We start from the raw sequence: 21,705 nt of genomic DNA, 5'->3' as shown, positions 1-21,705 counted from the left end.
TCTATTTATTGTTGCTATAATTTAAGATTTAATTGAATGCTTAATTAATAAGTAAATAAATGCTTAGGTTAACACATCGTTAATTTATAGCTGTTTGTTTACTTGATTTATCCAACTTTCAAGATTAATCACATATGAAAAAGTGTTTAGATTGCATGAGATTTAGTTGCGAATTAATAGTAGTAATTTATAGATGATTATTAATTATACTTATATAGTAATTAAATTATTAGGCTTGATTAAAAGAACCTTTGTTTTTATGAGTTTGTATGTCCAATTGCATGAGAATCTGCTAAAGATTAAATATTATAACATCACAAATGTCAAATCTGATTCGATTTATTAGTTTGTCTATTTGTCAGTATGATTGAATGATGATATTGCTAAAATTGGACACCTATTATGTCGCAATATGAAATGGTTTTCCCTCGGTTTTGTGTTAATTTGAAGACTTTTTGCATCAAGAAGTGCTTCGGTTTGTGTTTTTAGTGGTTTTGAGCTTGATTATTGGCAAAGTTTATTCTGGTTCATAATGGATTTTAACGTCATCAAGTTAGAGAGTTCCAAGCCTCATTTACATGGTACGTTTGATTGATTTCGCATTCAGTTAGTTTCGTTAAAGAATGGTGAAGTTATGTGAAAAGTTGATGGTTATGCAAAATCTGTGCGCCTGGACGAAAACAGCCATATCTTACTACTCGGGACTCGGATTAAGGTGAATCTAAAGCCCAGACGTCCGTATTTCAGATCTTTACAACTTTTATTTGGATGTTTCTGGATGAAGAACAAGTGACCCCTGCCCAAAAGGCTTGCACAAAACGCGTTATAAAGGGAAAATAACATCGAAGCTGTTAGTGCGCGTCGCACACTTTACCTGCGCGTCGGGCAACCTTCCTTATGGGTTTTTGAGCTATTTTATCACTTTTTAAGTCATTCTTCACCCCAAGTTTGGTTTAGCCGTTTTGAGAGCTTCCATAGGCTATTTTGGGTGATTTTGGGTAACTCCATCATCATCCAATCCATTCTATCATCAAGATTCAAGCTTTGATCGTTACATCTTGAAGATTCATCTATTTCATTAGGTTTAATCTCTTGTTCATCAAGAATGATTATGTGATAATGTTTTTGATTATGGTTGTTGGCTAAACCTATTATGTTTATCGAGGCTAAATACAATTGTTGGATGTTAATTAGATTGATTGATTGTTATTGCTTATGATAATTTATTATTTGAGAAACTTTGATTCTTATTGATACTTATGAACAAATTGGTTGATGTATGTGATTGTTTAATTGAGTGAACACTCTTTGGAGTCTATTGTGTATGTTTTCAGTTGTTAAACACTATATTGCTTGTTTTAATGTGATTGTCAAATTCATTGACACGAATTGGAGTCTGTTATAATTGTTCTGGTGGTTATTAAAGGTTGGGTAAATTGAGCAATATCTGGACCAAGGAGATTGAATCAATTTACGAACTAGTTGATATAGGGGTTGATTATGTTCAATGAATGTTGGCACAATTGTTGATTTCAGAGAACTCTTAAGTCTTTAGATTAATTAATTTAGCTAGCCACACTCTAGAGGTCTAAAGTGACAGGGAACCCTACACTTGTGTAATCTGGATTGTTATGTTCACTAAAGAGAACTCTTGGTAAACAAGTATGTTAAGTTGCATTTGCGTGATTATTGTCTAACTTAGAACATCCAACATTGTGAAGAGAGCTTAGGTGGACATATTTCCCATCACTTGATATATCTATCTTTAATTCGTTTTGTTAATATAAGAAAACAAAAAACATTGTATTTAAGTTGAAACTGTCTTTGATTTGAAAAATCGTTAAATAGCCAAAACAATTATCCTTTATTTCATTTTCTGTTAGTTAATCGCATTTAGTTAATAATATTGAATTGCGTGTAAATTGTCCTTGGAACGATAAACAATACTTATTATTTACTATACTATTGCACGATCTAGTACACTGAGTGTAGTCTTTAAATAGGTAACTTTTGTTCTATAAATTATATAACTGATTTTACACATCAAATGTTGTCTTAGTTCTCATCACAAAACCGAGATGACATTTATTATGCAATTATATAAACTCAATAAATTTAAGATATTAACTTTGTATTCCCACTTAGTTGATATGTGCGCTTCATCACAAATAAACCATAATTATTTCCTAATGATTGAACTTACGTGATATTTAGTTTTAATATGCTCATAGGAATAACAATCGGTCTTTGATTGTTATTTTACTGATTTACAATATAAGTTGAAACCAATTAAATGCCAAAATAATCTTTAATGATTCTCAAGTCTAGTTAACCATGTTTTTAATATTATTTGAAATTTAATTAAATCTTCATTCTTATCTTTCGCATGATACTCTCATAAAAAGTCTCGATCAAATATAATTGTTTCTTTCGTAAGAGATAATATTTCAATAATTAAATAACAATATAATATAAATTAATAACTCAATTTCTTTCTTAAGAGATAGACTAAAGATAAATAACAACTATTTAAAGCTTCCGCGTCTCTTGGATGATCCTTAACTTATTAATTACTATACTACAGTGATCGAGTTTTATTGCTCGTAAGGGTGTTAAAGTGAAAAATAATTAAGATAATATGAAATTAAAAGTTGAGATAAAGCTAAGCACTACAAGCACACACTTTACACACGTCAATCATGGTAGCACACTCACATATTGATGGATCATACCAACCAACAAACCTACAACAAGATCCCTAAAACATCAAAAATTCATACACTGAGTTACTTGATAAGAAACAAAACGCATATGAGATAATACAATACCTTAATTGGACATCCATAAAACCTACGCCTAGGATTTTTTCTTGTCCAAGAACACGTAATCATATCAGCACGTACGACCACGTCAACATCGAACCATCTCAGAGTTCATTATCGTCTAAATCGATTTCAAAGATTAGTTTAAAATTATGGTTTAGCAATTTGGGGATAACTAAACAATCAAACTGGCATATAAGTTACGTTTTTATAGGTAAAAATAGGTAAACTGGACATGACTTATTTGCCCTCACGTGACACGCATACCTACAACTTAACGGACTAAATGATAACAGAGGTTTAGAGGTTGGGCCATTAGTGCTATATGTTGATAGTTCAGGGTCATTCGGTTCGGAAAAAAATAAAGGTTTAATATGCTTTTTGTGACAAAGTTCATGGACCATCCGCGTAATTTTGTCTATTTAGTTATGTCAAAACACTACGACATCTATGTAAGGGATTCGTGAAATTTTTGTGGATTGCGTTGGGGGTATGTGAATCTATACTATATAATAAAAGGGAGTTTGTGCTGAAGTCTTCATGTGCTTCATAGAGTTGTAACATGTGCTTTACAAGTTATAACATGCAAATTTAATGATGTCATAATTAATCTAAAAGTAATTAATAAATAAATAAATTTTATTAATAAAATAAAAATAAAAATTAAAAAGTAACTTCCAGAGTAAGATTTCTTCACCAAAAATTAAAAGGCATTAACCTGCCTCTTTACTTCCACCGCCCCAAATTCAAATACTCTGTAACATTCACTCAAATAATAAATTTCTCTAAATTCATCTTCATCTTAATCCTCATTCATGAGCATTCACTACTATTCATTAAATTCATCTATTTTTCTTTCAATCTACTCATGAGAAATTCAGGCATACATGCTAAGAGTAACATTCAAGAAAGTATAATCAGGAGCATGATATATGCTTCAGTTAGTTTGAGGTTTGTATTGTTATATTTGAGTTGCTAAAGCACGATTTTATTAATTTAGGGTTCTATTCTGCATGATTATATCTGCCGTTCCAAAAAGAAAAAAAGAAAAAAAATTCTGCTCGATTATATAAATTTGAGGTTTTTAGTGGCATTTATGGTTTTGATTTTAGATTCAATTTAAAGTATAATTTTTCCTTATGAATTTGGCTTTACATGTCAGATTTTGAAGCTGGATACGAGAACATTAAAGGATGATGTTGTAATTGAGAAGTTAACCCTAATTGAGAAGTTAGGGTTTATATTAATGAAAAATCAAACAATATGATGAATTGGCGATAATGTAATAGATGCTTGATATTTTATGAGTGTTATTTTGTGATTCTTTTTTATTTGAAGAAAACAACTGATTTTGCTCAAGTTAATTGCCATATATTTAATTTATTCTTGGTTTATGATTCAAACTGACTAAGATAATCATAGTTCTGTCATATCTGAAGATTGTGAAAGGTTTATAAAGATCCATAAAGATGTTGAAAGATCTATTCAAATTGGGGAATCTAAAAAAAATGGAAACATGATGCAAGTAGTGTTCGTGTGCAATCATGTTGTGATTTTGGACTTTTCTACAGAAAGCTTGGAGTTATATGAATGATGTTTTATCTTTGTTCAGGCTCACTACTTTGAATCTTTGTATTGTTGTATGCTATATTTTCAAATGGGTTATCTATGATTTGAACTTGGTAATAGATTCTTTATTTGGTTTTCAGATTCTACTTCGGTATTATAACTTTGCCATTAGTGTGACTTGCAGAACATGGAGTTTAAAGTATTAATCTACTATATTTGAACTTGAAAGGAAACGGGCCTTAACTTTTATGGTATAATGTTTATAAATTATTATAAATATGGTTCTGTAGGTGTATTTAAGTTTTACATACATGTTTACGATTACATACATGGTCTGTAGGTGCATTTAAGTTTTACATACATGTTTTACATACATTATGGTATAATGTTTATAAATTATTATAAATACAACTTAAAGTTGGAATCCGTTAACTTCATCGTGCTAATCTACTCGAATTATATTCTATTGACAAACAGCATGTCTCCTACTTTCAGGCCATGCGTACTGCTTATTCAAAACAGTCTGGTTCAGTTTACATGTCGCTGCTGCAGTTTTGGCTCTTCACAAAATCGATTGTGCAGGCTGAACAAATTTTTTGTCCAGTTCCCTTCTTCCACCTACAGGTGAACAAAAAAACCGGATCCGAAAAAAATCCGAAAAAAAATCCGAAACCGGATCTTGTCAGATCCGGATCCTGTCAGAACCGGATCCGGTTCCTGGATCCGATCCGGATCCGACCGGATCTAGCCGTTGCCCCAGAACCGGATAAATACCGGATAAAAACCGGATTTTATCCGGATTTTTGAAAACCGGATAAAAACCGGATTTTTTTTTTTTTTTTTTTTTTTTTTTTTTTGCTGTTCGAAAATCAAAAAAAAACTAGCCGTTTGGAGCGTTTTTTTGCAGTTTTTTGAACTTTTTTTGACCATTTTACCCCTTCAAGTGTAGTATAAATAGATGGTATTGGGTTTTGGTTGAAAACACACCATCTAATTCTCTCTATTCTCTCTAAATCTCAAAAAACTCTATAATTACACTATAATTACTCACTAAACTCTACTTACTAATCCTATAATGGATAACTCACAAGCATCCGCTTCCGATGCCGCTTCCGTTGCCCAATCTTCACAACGTTATACCAACAACGATGTTCGTACGATCAAAAATACGAGTCGTAAAGGCGACGTTTGGGCTAATTTCGACTTGTGCGTGATGACCGATAATCAAGAAAAAGCTCGTTGCAAGAGATGTGGTAAGTTCCTAGGTGTTTCGGGTAACTCTACTTTAAGAAAACATCTTGCAAAAAGTTGTTCGGGGGCCGCTCAAGACCCGACACAACCTACACTTGGTCGGGATGGTTCGATTTTTGTATACGATCAAGAAGCTCTTCGTCAAGATTTGGCAAGGTTTGTCATTCAACAAGGGCTTCCTTTCAACCACTTCGACAATCCAAAGCTTACGGAGCTAATTCGCAACCGACTACAACCGCGATATGACAATGTAAGTCGTACTACTCTTAGACGTGACGCTTTTAAATTATGGAAAAAAGCTAAAAATGATATAATTGAAGGTTTTCGAACATATAAACATAAAGTTTCTATAACTTGTGATGTTTGGACCGCACCACACGGAACGGCAAATTCTTATTTAGCCGTTACCGCTCATTGGTTCCATCCCGATTCGTGGTTATTAATGAAACGGACTATCGCTTTTAAATTATTTGCTTATCCGCATAATGGTAATAATTTAAGAAAAATTATACAAGACACTTTGACTGAATATAATTTAATCGATAAAGTTTTTACTATTTCGCTAGATAATGCTTCTAATAATACTAGTGCCATGGATATGTTAAAAATACGAATGCAACCGGTTTTAAATGGTGCGTTTATACATACACGTTGTGTTGCTCATATTATAAACTTGGCCGTTCAAGATTGTTTAACTTATTGTAGTTCGTTAAAAGATAAATTTAGAAAATTATTAGTAACGATATATCGTACGAGCAACGAACGACATAAAAACTATAAAAATTTTGTTAAAAATTGTAATGGCACTTGGTTAGGTCCTTATTTTGATAATAATACTAGGTGGAATTCTACTTGTCTTATGTTTGAAAATATATTACGACAAAAAGAAACTTTAATCGGTTTTAATAATAGACTAATTAGAAAGGGATATTCCGAACCGATTGATAACGACGAATGGGATGACTTGGAAGCATTAACAAATTTTTTACAAGTTTTTAAAGAGGCAACGACAAAAGTTTCGGGTGTTTATTACCCAACTAGCTCACTAGTTTTACAACAACTTTATATAATGACGGAAAAAATTAACGAATTTGCGAACTCAAATAATCGTATTTTTAGACAAACCGTTTTTCACATAAGAAAAAAACTAAAAAAATATTTTGGAACAATACCCAAAGTTTTTTTATTTGCGGCCGCTGTTGACCCGAAAATCAATTTTAGTGGGGTGGAACTTTTGATGACAACAATATATCAAAATTTGGATTGTATTCATGGTCCCGAAGACGCCGAACCCAACTATATAAACAACCAAATATTCGCATTTAATGACACCTTTGAGCAATTATTTTCAATTTATGCAACAACTTATGGTCGACAATCAAACCCAATTGTTGACCAATTTGAGAGCGGATCATCTTCTCGAAGGGCCCGAGACCTTAATATTACTCTTTTTAACCAATTACGTGAAGACGCTTCAAAACGTGCCCGAACATCGGCACCCACAAGCGAGTTGGGAAATTACAAAATTGGAAACTTTGCACTAAACATGAATCCCGAACAATTTCACAACTTTGATGTTTTGGCTTGGTGGAAAACAAAAGAAGACACCTATCCAATATTATCCGCTATGGTTCGTGACTTATTAGCCGTTCAAGCCTCAACCGTAGCTTCCGAATCGGCTTTTTCTCTTAGCGGTCGAATTATTTCGGAAAGAAGGTCAAGACTTACCCCCCAAGCCGTGGAAGTATGCGTATGTTTGAAGGATTATTTGGACGGGGTAGATAGGATACAAGATCAAACGTCATTAGAATGTCCGTTAGATAATGACGTTGAAGATTTTATAGAGATGGAAGAAATAGAAGCGGGATTATCACCTTCATCAACCGAAGGAAATACCGAGACCGAAGTGGAGGAAGGTGAATATGATCCCATTAACATGGAAGAATATATTGCAAATTACCAACGAACATTTGCGGTTGATGACCCCGAATTTGAAGCAAGTGAAGACTATTTCGAACGACGAAGGCAAGACGAGTAGTCGAGTAATGTATAATGGGTGATGGCAATGCCGAAGCTCAATATACTTTGCTCGTAATACATTATCGGGTGATGGCCATGCCGAAGCTCGAATAATGTATTAACTTTTGTATACTTATAGTTGTAACTTGTATCGTTCAAATAAATGTATTGTTATTGTTATTTATATTATCTTTAGTGGTTAATCATTTGAATAAAAATGTTGTTGTATTATTTATAATTGTTGTAGCGTTATATATTTTGTTTATATTGATTATATTATTGTTGTTCAAAAGTTATAAAAATCGAACCGGTAAAAATATAACCAGTAAAAAACAAAATCCGACAAAGATCTTAGTCCGAAAAAAATCCGGTCGAGATCCGAAAAAAATCCGATTCCGAAAAAAAATCCGAAAAAAAACCGACCCCGAGAACCGGATCCGGAACCGGAACTGGATCCGGAAAAATCCGGATTTTTTTTGTCCGGTTTTTTTAAATCCGGATCCGGTCCGGATCCGGTTTTTGTGCACCTATACTTCCACCCTAAATAATGTGTTTTGTGCTTTAATATTACCATGTATATGCACTTGAGGCTGTATTGCTTGAAAGTAGTGGACTGTATCAATGATCGGGTGTAAATATTTTATAGTATTAATAAAATTCTTTCTGGCATTTTAAAATGAAAAAAGAAAAATATCTATAACAATATCTACTAAATGAGACTTTATGATGCTGTGTGGCAATTTAAATCAATTATGTTGCTAAGTTGTTATTTATATTGATTATCTTTTTGTAATACGTGATTTTATTAAATTATTACCAACGTGATTTTATAAACATTATTTTGTTAGTTTTTTTTTTTTTTTGTGTTTTCTTAAGCAAACCCGTGAATTCACGGGTCCCTGAACTAGTTATACACTATTCAAAGTGTTATCCTATTAATAATCATCATTTAAAAAAATAAGTTTAAGACGGATTTAAAATAGTCTTACACGTTGATTTATTTATTCTTCATAGTAATGAAGCTGGAACTGTATTCCAGTAGTATTTTAGAATTTATTTATATTTCATAAAAAATAGAAATTAATATTTAGGAAAAGTTAAAAGAAATAGAAAAGTATTGTTTGAAATGTCCACAATTATGTTCGTTGTAAATTCACAATGTCCGCAAAATGGCACCTTCTGATTTAAAGTTTTAAAATATATGGCCGCCTTTAGTTTTTGAAAAATGATCATGACAATTTTGATATACTTTTAAAATTGGAAATAGAAAATATAAATTATAATTACGGCAGTTTTTTTTTTTTTTTTTTTTTTACTTCCAAGTAGTTTAATACTTGCAACCTTACGAGTTCGAAACAGAAAATAACTAACTAGATTTCGTTGTCATGGTAACATATATATACAGTGGCTGGAAAATGGATTTTTTTTTCACCGGGGGCAAAAAAAGTTTAAAAACGTAGCAACTTTTTTTAGGTAAAATATGGAGATTTTTTGGCAAAATATAGTGATTTTTGAGCAAAATATGAAAGCTTATGGGGCAAAAAATTTAAACTTTTGGACAAAAAAAAAATCCACAGAGAGTAAAATCGAAAAGTCTAAATTTTTTTCACTAAATATTACAATCCACTAAAGAGAGGTTTCTCATGCCCTTACATATTTTTGCCCCTATATAGACAAAGACATTGCACGAGGTACATTCATTCAAACGTAGTAAATATTACTACAACATGAATTAAACAAGTAATTTAATAATACGCTGTATGACATAAGACTTTGATGAGTGAGTAGGGGTGTGCACCATTTTGTTTCAAATCGAATAAGCCGAATATTGAATCGAATCCAAACACACACACACACAAAAAAATCAAATCGAATTTTTTAAACGGTTTTCGGATCGATCGAAACTGAAACCGAATTCATAATTCAATTTCTGTTTTGGTTTTGAAAATTTTAAATTTAGTTAACCGAAAACCGAATTAAAAACCGAATTCAAATTAATAACATATTTATAATTATAATATTTATATATTTATATTTATATTATATTTGATGTATTATTACATTTTTATTAAACAATAAACATGTTATATACCAAGTATATTTAAATTAATTCCACAACCGTTATTCCTAATTTATATGTAGGTTTATGCTGATAGGATTTTTATTATTAGTGATTTTCGGTTTTAACTGAAACCAAACCGAAATCAAATTCGTTTTCGGTTCGATTTTGGTTTTGATATTTGAATTTGGTTTCGGTTTGGTTTTCGGTTTTGATTTTATAAGTTTCAAAACCGAAAAAACCGAACCGAATAAACCGAAAAACCGAAAATCGAACACCGAACCGATGAACACTATGAGTGAGGCTATGTTAACCTGGTATCATTTTTGCCACCCACAATCTTATTCTATTGAAATTCACCAATACAAATAAGGATGAATATACATCGTTTTACCTGAAACCAAGTATACAAATAAAGAGGAATATGCTATAGGGGTCCGGGCATGAGAACGCAAGTGCCGGAATCTAACAAAAGGTCCGAACATCCGAGGATGAAAAAAACATTTATAAAACAAATGTACACCAATACAGTCTTTATAGAAAGTTTATGTATTTTTAGACAAATTGTAAAGGAGGAGAGTTCACCTTTATATCATAAATAGTGGTGATGGGCGTGATGGGGTGTGATGGGTGTTTTTGTGGGATATAGTGATGATTTGGAAAAGGTGATGACGTGATGGCGTGATGGAGTTTGTTGCGGTAATGGGGTGATGGAGTGTAATAGGGTTATTTTATTTTTAAATTAAAGATATTATAAAATCATTTATCTAAAATCTGATGTTGGGTTAAACCCCTTCACGCTATGTTTTCCTTCACGTGATGCAATGAATACGCCACTAATTTTTTTGAAGCATCGCGCTGCACTGTGGCTTGATGAGAGGCGTGATGGTGTAAAAACACACCCATCACGCTGCGATAAATGAAGTCCGGTGCTAATAGGAAAACAGTGTCAGCAAACAAGCCTCCATAAACTATCAAGTACACTTGTCCTTTTGAAGAGTTCAATTCTTCATTTCTAATCTCAAACCAATTTATTCCTCAAGACATGGCCGATTTATATGCAACAACCCATTTGTACTTTGGTACTCATATTTATTTTTTCATACTAAAAGCAAGCTACATCATCAGCTCAAAGACAAAAATGAATTATCTTTTAAGTGCGTTCAGTTGCCATGATAACGAAAGAAGGATGTCATGACACAAAAGAAAGCCATGCCCATAGATCTTACAAACCAGGCATATTTTTTCCAGCCTGCAAAAAACAAAACCAAGAATTAGATTGGAATTTTAATTAACGTAATAACTTATCAACGGATATAACATGATCATAAGCAAAGATAAGTAGTGTTACAAAAACATAACTATATATACCGATTATGTAAAGAATAATCATCACAATCGTTACAATGTAAACACTCAAGATAAGCACTAAATATAACGACCCGACAAATATAGTGACCCGACAAAATCGTCATTGACGGCGCCGTCTACTTAGGTCCCGTCACGTGGTCATAAGTCTTTAAAACAACATTTGACCAAAATATGTCGCATTCTTTTCAAAAGTAAGGATGTTTCAAGGTTTACAAAGTAGTTCAACGACTAAACATGTTACAACGTTTTAAGTACAATTGAAACCTATGTGACACAATTCAAGTTAAGTCAAAAGACGCTCCATGTATGCATGTATACTCGACATCCAAGCAAGTATCAAAAAGAGTGCGGAAGCATGTAGCACATAGCGTTCAAGGTCCTGAGAAAACATATAGAAAACTGTCAACGAAAACGTTGGTGAAATCATAGGTTTAGTAAGTGAGTATGTAAGTTGAACCACAAGATTTATAACGTTGAAATAATAGTAAACCATTCTAAAATTTGTTATCACGAGCACCCAATTATCAAGGCTTAACTAACGTTGCCCCATACACATAGTGTTAGAACCTACACTTATTCTCGAAAATATATTTCATCCGCATAACGGTAGCGAACTGTCCGAATGAGGGTTTGTCAAACCCATATGGTCATACAATATAAGTTCTCGCTTACACCCGGCAAGTGTAACTAATGATAATCGAATTGAGGCATTTTTGTTCTAACTAGTACGTAAAATGTTTGTTTTCGTACTTGTGTTCACTTGTAAAAAGAAACGTTTATGTTTTTCTCATCCCAAATGTAAGTATAAAAGAGTAAAAGTGGGACTATGATCTCACCTTGAGTGCAAGAGTAAAAGTACATCACAAAGTAAACGTGTGCAAGCACGAATGCTAATCTTGACCTAAACAAATAGGCAGGGTTGCAGATCTCGGAATTTCTGGGCTAGATCTCGGCGGGATCTCGGTTTCAAAATTCAGACGAGAAGTTTTTCCCTTCTCGTTGGGATTTCTCGGTCAACGTAGCGATATCTCGGTCAACGCTCCATTTTCTCGTAAATTTCTCGAGATCTCGCGAGATCTGGGTCATCTCGAGAGAAATTAGTCAATATTCTGGTCAATTTATTTTTAAAGTTTTTTTTTTGTTTACAAAACGTAACAGTGGTCACACAAATCATATTCACTCTCTCTTACAAAGAAAAGGGGATTAGGGTTTCAATCTGCAACAACTTCTCCTTCGATTATCACTTTATCAAGTATTAATTTCGTTTTCATCTAATATTTCTTTGATTTTCTATTTAGATCTTCATCTATCATCATCTATAAACTTCGATTACCAGGTTCCTAATGTGTTGTATACTTATTACTTGTATAATTGACTAATTGTATTGTATATTTGTACCATCTATGATCTATATATCATAAATTCATAATTTTGTGTTGTGAACTTTACTTGTTGAGTTGTTGTCATCAGTTACTTTGTGGATACATTTGATAAAGTGGTAAAGTTGATTCACATAATTGTATTTTATTGTGTAATTACTAGTAGGTATATAATATAATAATGTAGTAAAGAAATTCGAATTTATGTTGTATTGTATGATTTGTATCATGAGTAACTTTGTGGCTAGTTAGTGTATCAGTGTATGTGTATGATCCATACCTTTGTGATTCCTATAGTTATCTCAACAAGTTTGAAGTTGTACTTAATTTGTGTATGATAATTCAGGTTCATAATAATGTTGTATAGTTGTATATCTTATGTGTATCATAGTAGTGTATCACATTGAGTTTCTTTTAATTGTACAGTTATAGTTCAATGACAAAAGCATCTACGGGACCATCGATTAACACTACGACTTGTAAAGAACTCAAAAGAAAATCTGATGATGTTGGGTGGCAATATGCGTATTTGGCAAATGCAAACAATTTACAAAGAGTGAAATGTACACTATGTGGCAAGGAAATGTCGGGTGGTATACATAGACTGAAAGAACACATCGCGGGTGTAAGGGGAAATGTTCAACCATTTCTAAAGCCAAAAAAGTAGATAAAGACAAATGTCAAAAAGCTCTTGATGAGCTAGACTTAAAAAAAGAAAGCTAAACAACATCATGATAGATATTTGAGAGAGGAAGTAAACATTGGTAGGGAAAACCCGATTGACCTTGATGAGATGCAAGAATCGTTTGGAGAATTGAAGTCACAACGTTATTTTGGTCCTATGGACAAGTTCACATCAGTTGAAAAGGGAAAGGGTAAACAAACTAATCTTGAGAATGCTATGAGAAAAGAACAACTTATGCGTGTGAAGGAGTACATTGCTAGGTGGGTTTATGAATGTGCAATTCCATTTCACGCTATTGAGACGGATAGTTTCAAAGCTTTATTGGAGGCGGTTGGTCAATTTGGATCTAATGCTCAACCTCCAAGTAGATATGAGTTGGGAGAATCTTTGTTAAAAAGGGAGATGGAAAGAACAAATAACCGTTTGAAGTTATATGAAGATGAATGGGCGACAAATGGATGCTCGATCATGACGGATTACTGGACTGATGCTAAAAGAAGGAGCATTATGAATTTGTGTGTCAATTCAAAGTCGGGTACCGTTTTCCTCTCATCTACAGAATCTTCTGATCAGTCTCACACTAGCGAGCACATATACGATTATGTCGAGAATTTTATTCAAAATTCGGTCCCGAAAATGTTGTCCAGGTTGTGACAGACAATGCGTCAAATAATATGGGAGCGGCAAAGTTGTTGAGGGAGAAACGACCTACAATATTTTGGACATCGTGTGGGACGCACACTATTAATCTTATGCTTGAAGGTAATAAATTATTTATTGTACATCGTTACTGATGCTATTTATACTGCTGCTACTAAACTGCTACTGTTAAACTGCTGCTACTAAATTATTTATTATACATTGTTACTTATGCTTGAAGTTGTTGCTATTTATTTTTCATTGTTACTGCTGCAACTAAATTGCTGCTACTAACCTGCTGCTACTTATGCAGTCTGCAACTAAACTGCTGCTAATAAACTACTACTAGACCGCTGTTAATTTTACTTGCTACTGCTATTAAAATGCTGCTATTAAACTGATGTTGCTACTACTACTATTTATAAGTGTTTATTTATTTTCGAAGGTATTGGTAAGGAACAAAGGTATAAGTCTATACTTGATAAAGCAAGGAAAATAACAGTGTTCATTTACTCCCATCATAGAACGTTAGCTTTGATGCGGCAATACACGAAGAAAAGAGATATTGTAAGACCGGGAGTTACAAGGTTTGTTTCCTCTTTTCTTACTTTACAAAGTTTACTTGATAAGAAAGGGAAATTAAGACAAATGTTTGCGAGTAACGAATGGGAAGCATGTAAGTCATCAAAGACGAAGGTGGGGGATGATGTTTATAAGTTGGTGAATGACAACAAATTTTGGGCCGGCGTGACAAGCTGCCTAAGTGTGTTTGCACCTTTAGTCAAAATTTTACGATTGGTAGATGCGGATTAGAAGCCTTCCATGGGTTTTCTACATGGTGAGCTCAAAAATGCTATACAAGAAATAAAGGATGCCTTGAACAATAGAAAAAGTTAAGTTAAACCTATCATTTGATATTATAAATATTGGGTTAACAACATTTAACAAGATCGTTAACCTAAAGGTTTCAAAACAACACTTACATGTAACGACTAATGATGACTTAACGACGCAGTTAAAATGTATATACATGTAGTGTTTTAATATGTATTCATACACTTTTGAAAGACTTCAAGACACTTATCAAAATACTTCTACTTAACAAAAATGCTTACAATTACATCCTCGTTTAGTTTCATCAACAATTCTACTCGTATGCACCCGTATTCGTACTCGTACAATACACAGCTTTTAGATGTATGTACTATTGATATATACACTCCAATGATCAGCTCTTAGCAGCTCATGTGAGTCACCTAATACATCTGGGAACCATCATTTGGCAACTAGCATGAAATATCTCATAAAATTACAAAAATATGAGTAATCATTCATGACTTATTTACATGAAAACAAAATTACATATCCTTTATATCTATTCCATACACCAACGACCAAAAACACCTACAAACACTTTCATTCTTCAATTTTCTTCATCTAATTGATCTCTCTCAAGTTCTATCTTCAAGTTCTAACTGTTCTTCATAAATTCTACAAGTTCTAGTTTCATAAAATCAAGAATACTTCCAAGTTTGCTAGCTTACTTCCGATCTTGTAGAGTGATCATCCAACCTCAAGAAATCTTTCTTATTTACAGTAAGATATCTTTCTAATATAAGGTAATACTCATATTCAAACTTTGATTCAATTCCTATAACTATAACAATCTTATTTCGAGTGGAAATCTTACTTGAACTTGTTTTCGAGTCATGATTCTACTTCAAGAACTTTCAAACCATCCAAGATCCTTTGAAGCTAGATCCATTTGTCTCTTTTCCAGTAGGTTTATCCACAAAACATGAGGTAGTAATTATGTCCATAACATCATTCGATTCATACATATAAAGCTATCTTATTCGAAGGTTTAAACTTGAAATCACTAGAACATAGTTTAGTTAATTCTAAACTTATTCGCAAACAAAAGTTAATCCTTCTAACTTGACTTTTAAAATCAACTAAACACATGTTCTATATCTATATGATATGCTAACTTAATGATTTAAAGCCTGGAAACACGAAAAACACCGTAAAACTGGACATACGTCGTCGTAGTAACACCGCGGGCTGTTTTGGGTTTGATAATTAAAAACTATGATAAATTTTGATTTAAAAGTTGTTCTTCTGGGAAAATGATTTTTCTTATGAACATGAAACTATATCCAAAAATCATGGTTAAACTCAAAGTGGAAATATGTTTTTCAAAATGGTCATCAAGACGTCGTTCTTTCGACTGAAATGACTACCTCTTACAAAAACGACTTGTAACTTATATTTCTAACTATAAACATATACTTTTTCTGTTTAGATTCATAAAATAGAGTTCAATATGAAACCATAGCAATTTGATTCACTCAAAACGGATTTAAAATGAAGAAGTTATGGGTAAAACAAGATTGAATATTTTTTTATTTTTGTAGCTACGGGAAATATTAACAATTCTATACAAATCATATCCTAGCTAACTTATATTGTATTATACATGTATTCTAATATATTATGTAATCTTGGGATACCATAGACACGTATGCAAATGTTTTGACAGATCATATCGACCCATGTATATATATTATTTGGAACAACCATAGACACTCTATATGCAGTAATGTTGGAGTTAGCTATACAGGGTTGAGGTTGATTCGAAAAATATATATACTTTGAGTTGTGATCTAGCCTGAGTCGTGTATACACTGGGTCGTGAATTGATTCAAGATAATATATATCGATTTATTTCTGTACATCTAACTATAGACAACTAGTTGTAGGTTACTAACGAGGACAGCTGACTTAATAAACTTAAAATATCAAAATGTATTAAAAGTGTTGTAAATATATTTTGAACATACTTTGATATATATGTACATATTTGTTATAGGTTCTTGAATCGACCAGTGGCCAAGTCTTACTTCCCGACGAAGTAAAAATATGAGAAAGTGAGTTATAGTCCCACTTTTAAAATCTAATATTTTTGGGATGAGAATACATGCAGGTTTTATAAATGATTTACAAAATAGACACAAGTACGTGAAACTACATTCTATGGTTGAATTATCGAAATCGAATATACCCCTTTTTATTAAGTCTGGTAATCTAAGAATTAGGGAACAGACACCCTAATTGACGCGAATCCTAAAGATAGATCTATTGGGCCTAACAAACCCCATCCAAAGTACCAGATGCTTTTGTACTTCGAAATTTATATCATATCCGAAGGGTGTCCCGGAATGATGGGGTTATTCTTATATATATGCATCTTGTTAATGTCGGTTACCAGGTGTTCACCATATGAATGATTTTTATCTCTATGTATGGGATGTATATTGAAATATGAAATCTTGTGGTCTATTGTTACGATTTGATATATATAGGTTAAACCTATAACTCACCAACATTTTTGTTGACGTTTTAAGCATGTTTATTCTCAGGTGATTATTAAGAGCTTCCGCTGTCGCATACTTAAATAAGGACAAGATTTGGAGTCCATGCTTGTATGATATTGTGTAAAAACTGCATTCAAGAAACTTATTTCGTTGTAACATATTTGTATTGTAAACCATTATGTAATAGTCGTGTGTAAACAGGATATTTTAGATTATCATTATTTGATAATCTACGTAAAGCTTTTTAAACCTTTATTGATGAAATAAAGGTTATGGTTTGTTTTAAAATGAATGCAGTCTTTGAAAAACGTCTCATATAGAGGTCAAAACCTCGCAACGAAATCAATTAATATGGAACGTTTTTAATCAATAAGAACGGGACATTTCAATAATGTCGGAACGTCCATATGAGTCACCGTAATATAATCCCGGCAATTATATTACCCTAATTCATATGTGTATTCGACATTACCTCATAAGGTCAAGATGGCGTGTTAATCAAATTAAACAACGTGAGATTAAGATGAAGTAAGAGTTAGATACGAATAGAAGAGTTCAAGTATAAATGCACAAGTAGTCAAGCAAGTCCTACTTCAAGTCTATATGCCGGTTGTAGTCTAGACTCACTAATGTACCCTATGACTCGGGGTTGACACCAATGAACTCTAAATCCCTATAACCAACGCTCTGATACCATCTATAGCGACCCGACAAAATCGTCATTGACGACGCCGTCTACTTAGGTCACGTCACGTGGTCATAAGTCTTTAAAACAACGTTTGACCAAAATATGTCGCATTCATTTCAAAAGTAAGGATGTTTCAAGGTTTACAAAGTAGTTCAACGACTAAACATGTTACAACGTTTTAAGTACAATTGAAACCTATGCGACACAATTTAAGTGAAGTCAAAAGACGCTCCATGTATGCATGTATACTCGACATCCAAGCAAGTATGAAAAAGATTGCGGAAGCATGTAGCACATAGCATTCAAGGTCCTGAGAAAACATATAGAAAACTGTCAACAAAAACGTTGGTGAAATCATAGGTTTAGTAAGTGAGTATGTAAGTTGAACCACAAGATTTATAACATTGAAATAATAGTAAACCATTCTAAAATTTGTTATCACGAGCACCCAATTATCAAGGCTTAACTAACGTTACCCCATACACATAGTGTTAGAACCTACACTTATTCTCGAAAATATATTTCATCCGAATAACGGTAGCGAACCGTCCGAATGAGGATTTGTCAAACCCATATGGCCATACAACATAAGTTCTCGCTTACACCCGGCAAGTGTAACTAATGATAATCGAATTGAGGCATTTTTGTTCTAACTCGTACGTAGAATGTTTGTTTTCGTACTTTTGTTCACTTGTAAAACGAAACGTTTATGTTGTCTCATCCCAAATGTAAGTATAAAAGAGTAAAAGTGGGACTATGATCTCACCTTGAGTGCAAGAGTAAAAGTACTTCACAAAGTAAACGTGTGCAAGGACGAATACTAATGTTGACCTAAACAAATAGGTTGTATCAATAATGGTAACCACAGTCGGTCAAAGTTGTTCAATTAGTCATATGGCTCATTACGACTCGATTATATAGCATGTGAATCAAATTGTCAAGTTTCATGCACGAATCAAGTATAAAAGAAGATTAGAATGATTACATAAGTATTTGGTTAAGTTTGACTAAAAGTCAAACTTGGTCAAAGTCAACGTCGACGAGGTCGGGTCGGTTATCCAACAATTTTTCTTCAATTAGTAATCATATATAAACGTGTTGGCCAAGTTTCTTGTTAATCGGAGTTGCGAGTAAGCGGGGTTGAATTTGTGAAAACACATAATAAGTTAGTCTACTTTTTCTGCATAGGAGCGGCGCACCAAAACCAGGAGCGGCGCTCTTGAGGACCCAGAAGCGGCGCTCTTGTTTCCAGGAGCGGCGCTCCTGACTTCTGAAGAAAAACTCCACAAAAGGCTGACCAGGAGTGGCGCTCTTAGTGCGGAAGCGGCGCTTCTGTACCTGGGAAAATGCTATTTCTGAATTTTAACAAGTGCACGAACCAAACTTCAAACAAACACAACTAATGAATCGTAAACATTCAAAACACGTCTCTTATATCGTTGGAAAGGTAATTTAACGAGGAATATAACTAAACACCTTTCATAATCCAAAACATCATATACAATAATCAAATCCAAGTTGAATGCTCATTTAATGTTCATCATAAATGCTTCAAGTTCATAAATGCATTTTGGTGACTCAGGAATTAAATGCACACATATAATACGCCGTTTTGTAGGTAATTATGCATACAATACTACTAAACACTTACAAACAATATTGCAAGGCATTTAAAGCATCAAAATTTCACTTTACTTCTACCCAACCCTTCTCAAAAATCATAAATTTGACATTTATGTTTATGAAGCTTTTTCATGTCAACCTACACACCAAATTGAAGCTAGTGATGCTAGTAGCACATTTAATACATGTACTTTTAACATCTAACAACATTTAAGCAACTAAATCTCAAGATCAAACACACCCATTTCAAGTTTAAGCTAGTTACATCAAAATGACAAGAACAAGCATATAAATCACATATTCATGTTAGACTTGAGCCATAGACACTAATTAACACACTTTTAAGTTTAAAAGATCAAGAACAAGAAATCTAGTGTTTTTAGAAAGTTAACCAAAAGAGATGAAGTTGGTATGGAATTGAAGAGGAAGACGCAAGGATTCCAAATATGTAATTTGTTTTGTTGTAAGCTTGCTAGATCGAGTTTAGATGATGAATCTTTGTTTGAGGGTTTGAGAGCACAAAGGTGGAAGTAGTGAAAAGTGGTGGATGAAATGAATAGAGGAGGGAGGAGTTTGACTAGTTGACCTAGTCATCTCTTTGGTCTCTTGGCAAGTTTAGTCCCTCAAGTTTAAAAGCGGGTGCGTGAATTACCTAAACGAAATATTTTAAAAATGCGTCTTAATGGGTGATGTTATAATTAAATAACGGACTTTAAATTAAGTAGACGGAAAGTAAACGAAAAAAGGCGGGTCATTACATTAAATCCTTCCATTATGTGTTACCATATTAAAAAACTTGCTAGAAATCGGGTATGAATTGACTGCCGGATTCGTTCTTGAATCGTGTAATCACTATCTCTATAAAGTATTTCGACCCTACGATTGCCTCGGTTGCACGAAATCTTTACAGGGATCAAGCAAGAACGCAATCAGTGTTTTTGGCAACGAAATCACTGATCAAATTGTTAGAGAATATGTGTGTGTTTCTGTTGGTTTGATGAATGCAGAATTAATGAACAAAAACGTTCATAAATTGTTATAGCAAAACAGTTAAACCGAAAGGGTGTAACCCTTCAATTTTGGCGGAAAATTCGGTTATACCAAAAGGCACAACTATTCGCTGACACTTATTCGCTGCCCCGAGCCCCGCGAGGGGCGCGGCCCCCTCGACCCCTGCCCGCTCACCTGGGAGCGGGACCCCAGCCAGGGGCGCTGCCCCTTGGACCCCGCCAGGGGCGTTGCCCCCTCGACCCCTGCCCGCTCACCTGGGAGCGAGACCCCAGCCAGGGGCGCTGCCCCTTAGACCCCGCAAGGGGGCGCAGCCCCCTTGACCGCCTCATTTTGCGCGACAGTTAGTAGCCAACTCTTACGGGCGTGCACTCCACACTCACCGAACCCTTTGATAAGTATAGCTAGCTAACATCTGTATTCAAGTAAATCGCAACTAACTAAAATGTACGTTGGGTGACACTAAAATCACCAACAAAACTTAGTAACATTGAAATAGAATAGAAAAACATGTTGATCATTGTATCCACTATGGCTCTTCTTGTAAAGCGTTATCATTGATTTATCATCCACATCACTTATAAAATGAAAAGATAATCTTACCTCAATCACAATCGCATTTCTTTTTAAATCATATACAAACGTATAATCGTATTCTTTTTTTTTTTGTTTTTGAAAGGCAACAATTTTATTAAAGGAAAAAGGAGCGACATACAACTAGCAAGAAGCTAGCAAAACAACGAAAACACGAGCAAGACACATACGAAAACAAAAACGAGCTAGCAGCCTCGCGACAGAACTAGGCTTACAAAAACAACACGACCAAAAAGACCGCACTACCACACAATTCGAAGCCTAAAATAGATCCTACAATGAGTCCCACAATTAAAAGAATAATCGTATTCTTTTTTACATCATACAAAAAAGAATAAAATGACTAACTAACTTGGAGACCCACAATTAAATACTTAAAACAACAAATACATACTCCCATGCCTTCATAGAAATCCGAGGTTGACTAATTTTAACACTTTTGAAGAGTTGAAGGTGATAAAGAACCTAAAGAATAGTCAAAGGAACGAGCTTGACTAATTCTAACACATGTTAAAATATCAGTGGCAGATATCTTTTTTTTAGGACAGCGAAATTGGGATCACCCGAGGGGGACTAAACCACCCGTTGCGATCATCTCCCGTTTCGACTATGCTGATGCAG

General features: G+C 33.6%; 1 protein-coding gene across 1 annotated transcript; it reads left to right on the top strand.

Annotated features, from left to right (window-relative positions):
- The first annotated feature begins 13,829 nt into the window (after nucleotides 1-13,829).
- On the top strand, nucleotides 13,830-14,607 carry LOC139859763 (uncharacterized). The gene is made up of 2 exons (XM_071848536.1): nucleotides 13,830-13,917; nucleotides 14,240-14,607. Exons 1-2 carry the CDS (start codon nucleotides 13,830-13,832, stop codon nucleotides 14,605-14,607), a joined length of 456 nt encoding a protein of 151 aa, XP_071704637.1.
- Nucleotides 14,608-21,705: the final 7,098 nt, after the last annotated feature.

This window comes from Rutidosis leptorrhynchoides, chromosome 7 (genome assembly GCF_046630445.1).
Source record: "Rutidosis leptorrhynchoides isolate AG116_Rl617_1_P2 chromosome 7, CSIRO_AGI_Rlap_v1, whole genome shotgun sequence".
Lineage (NCBI taxonomy): Eukaryota > Viridiplantae > Streptophyta > Magnoliopsida > Asterales > Asteraceae > Rutidosis > Rutidosis leptorrhynchoides.
This window is presented reverse-complemented; position numbering and strand designations above follow the sequence as displayed.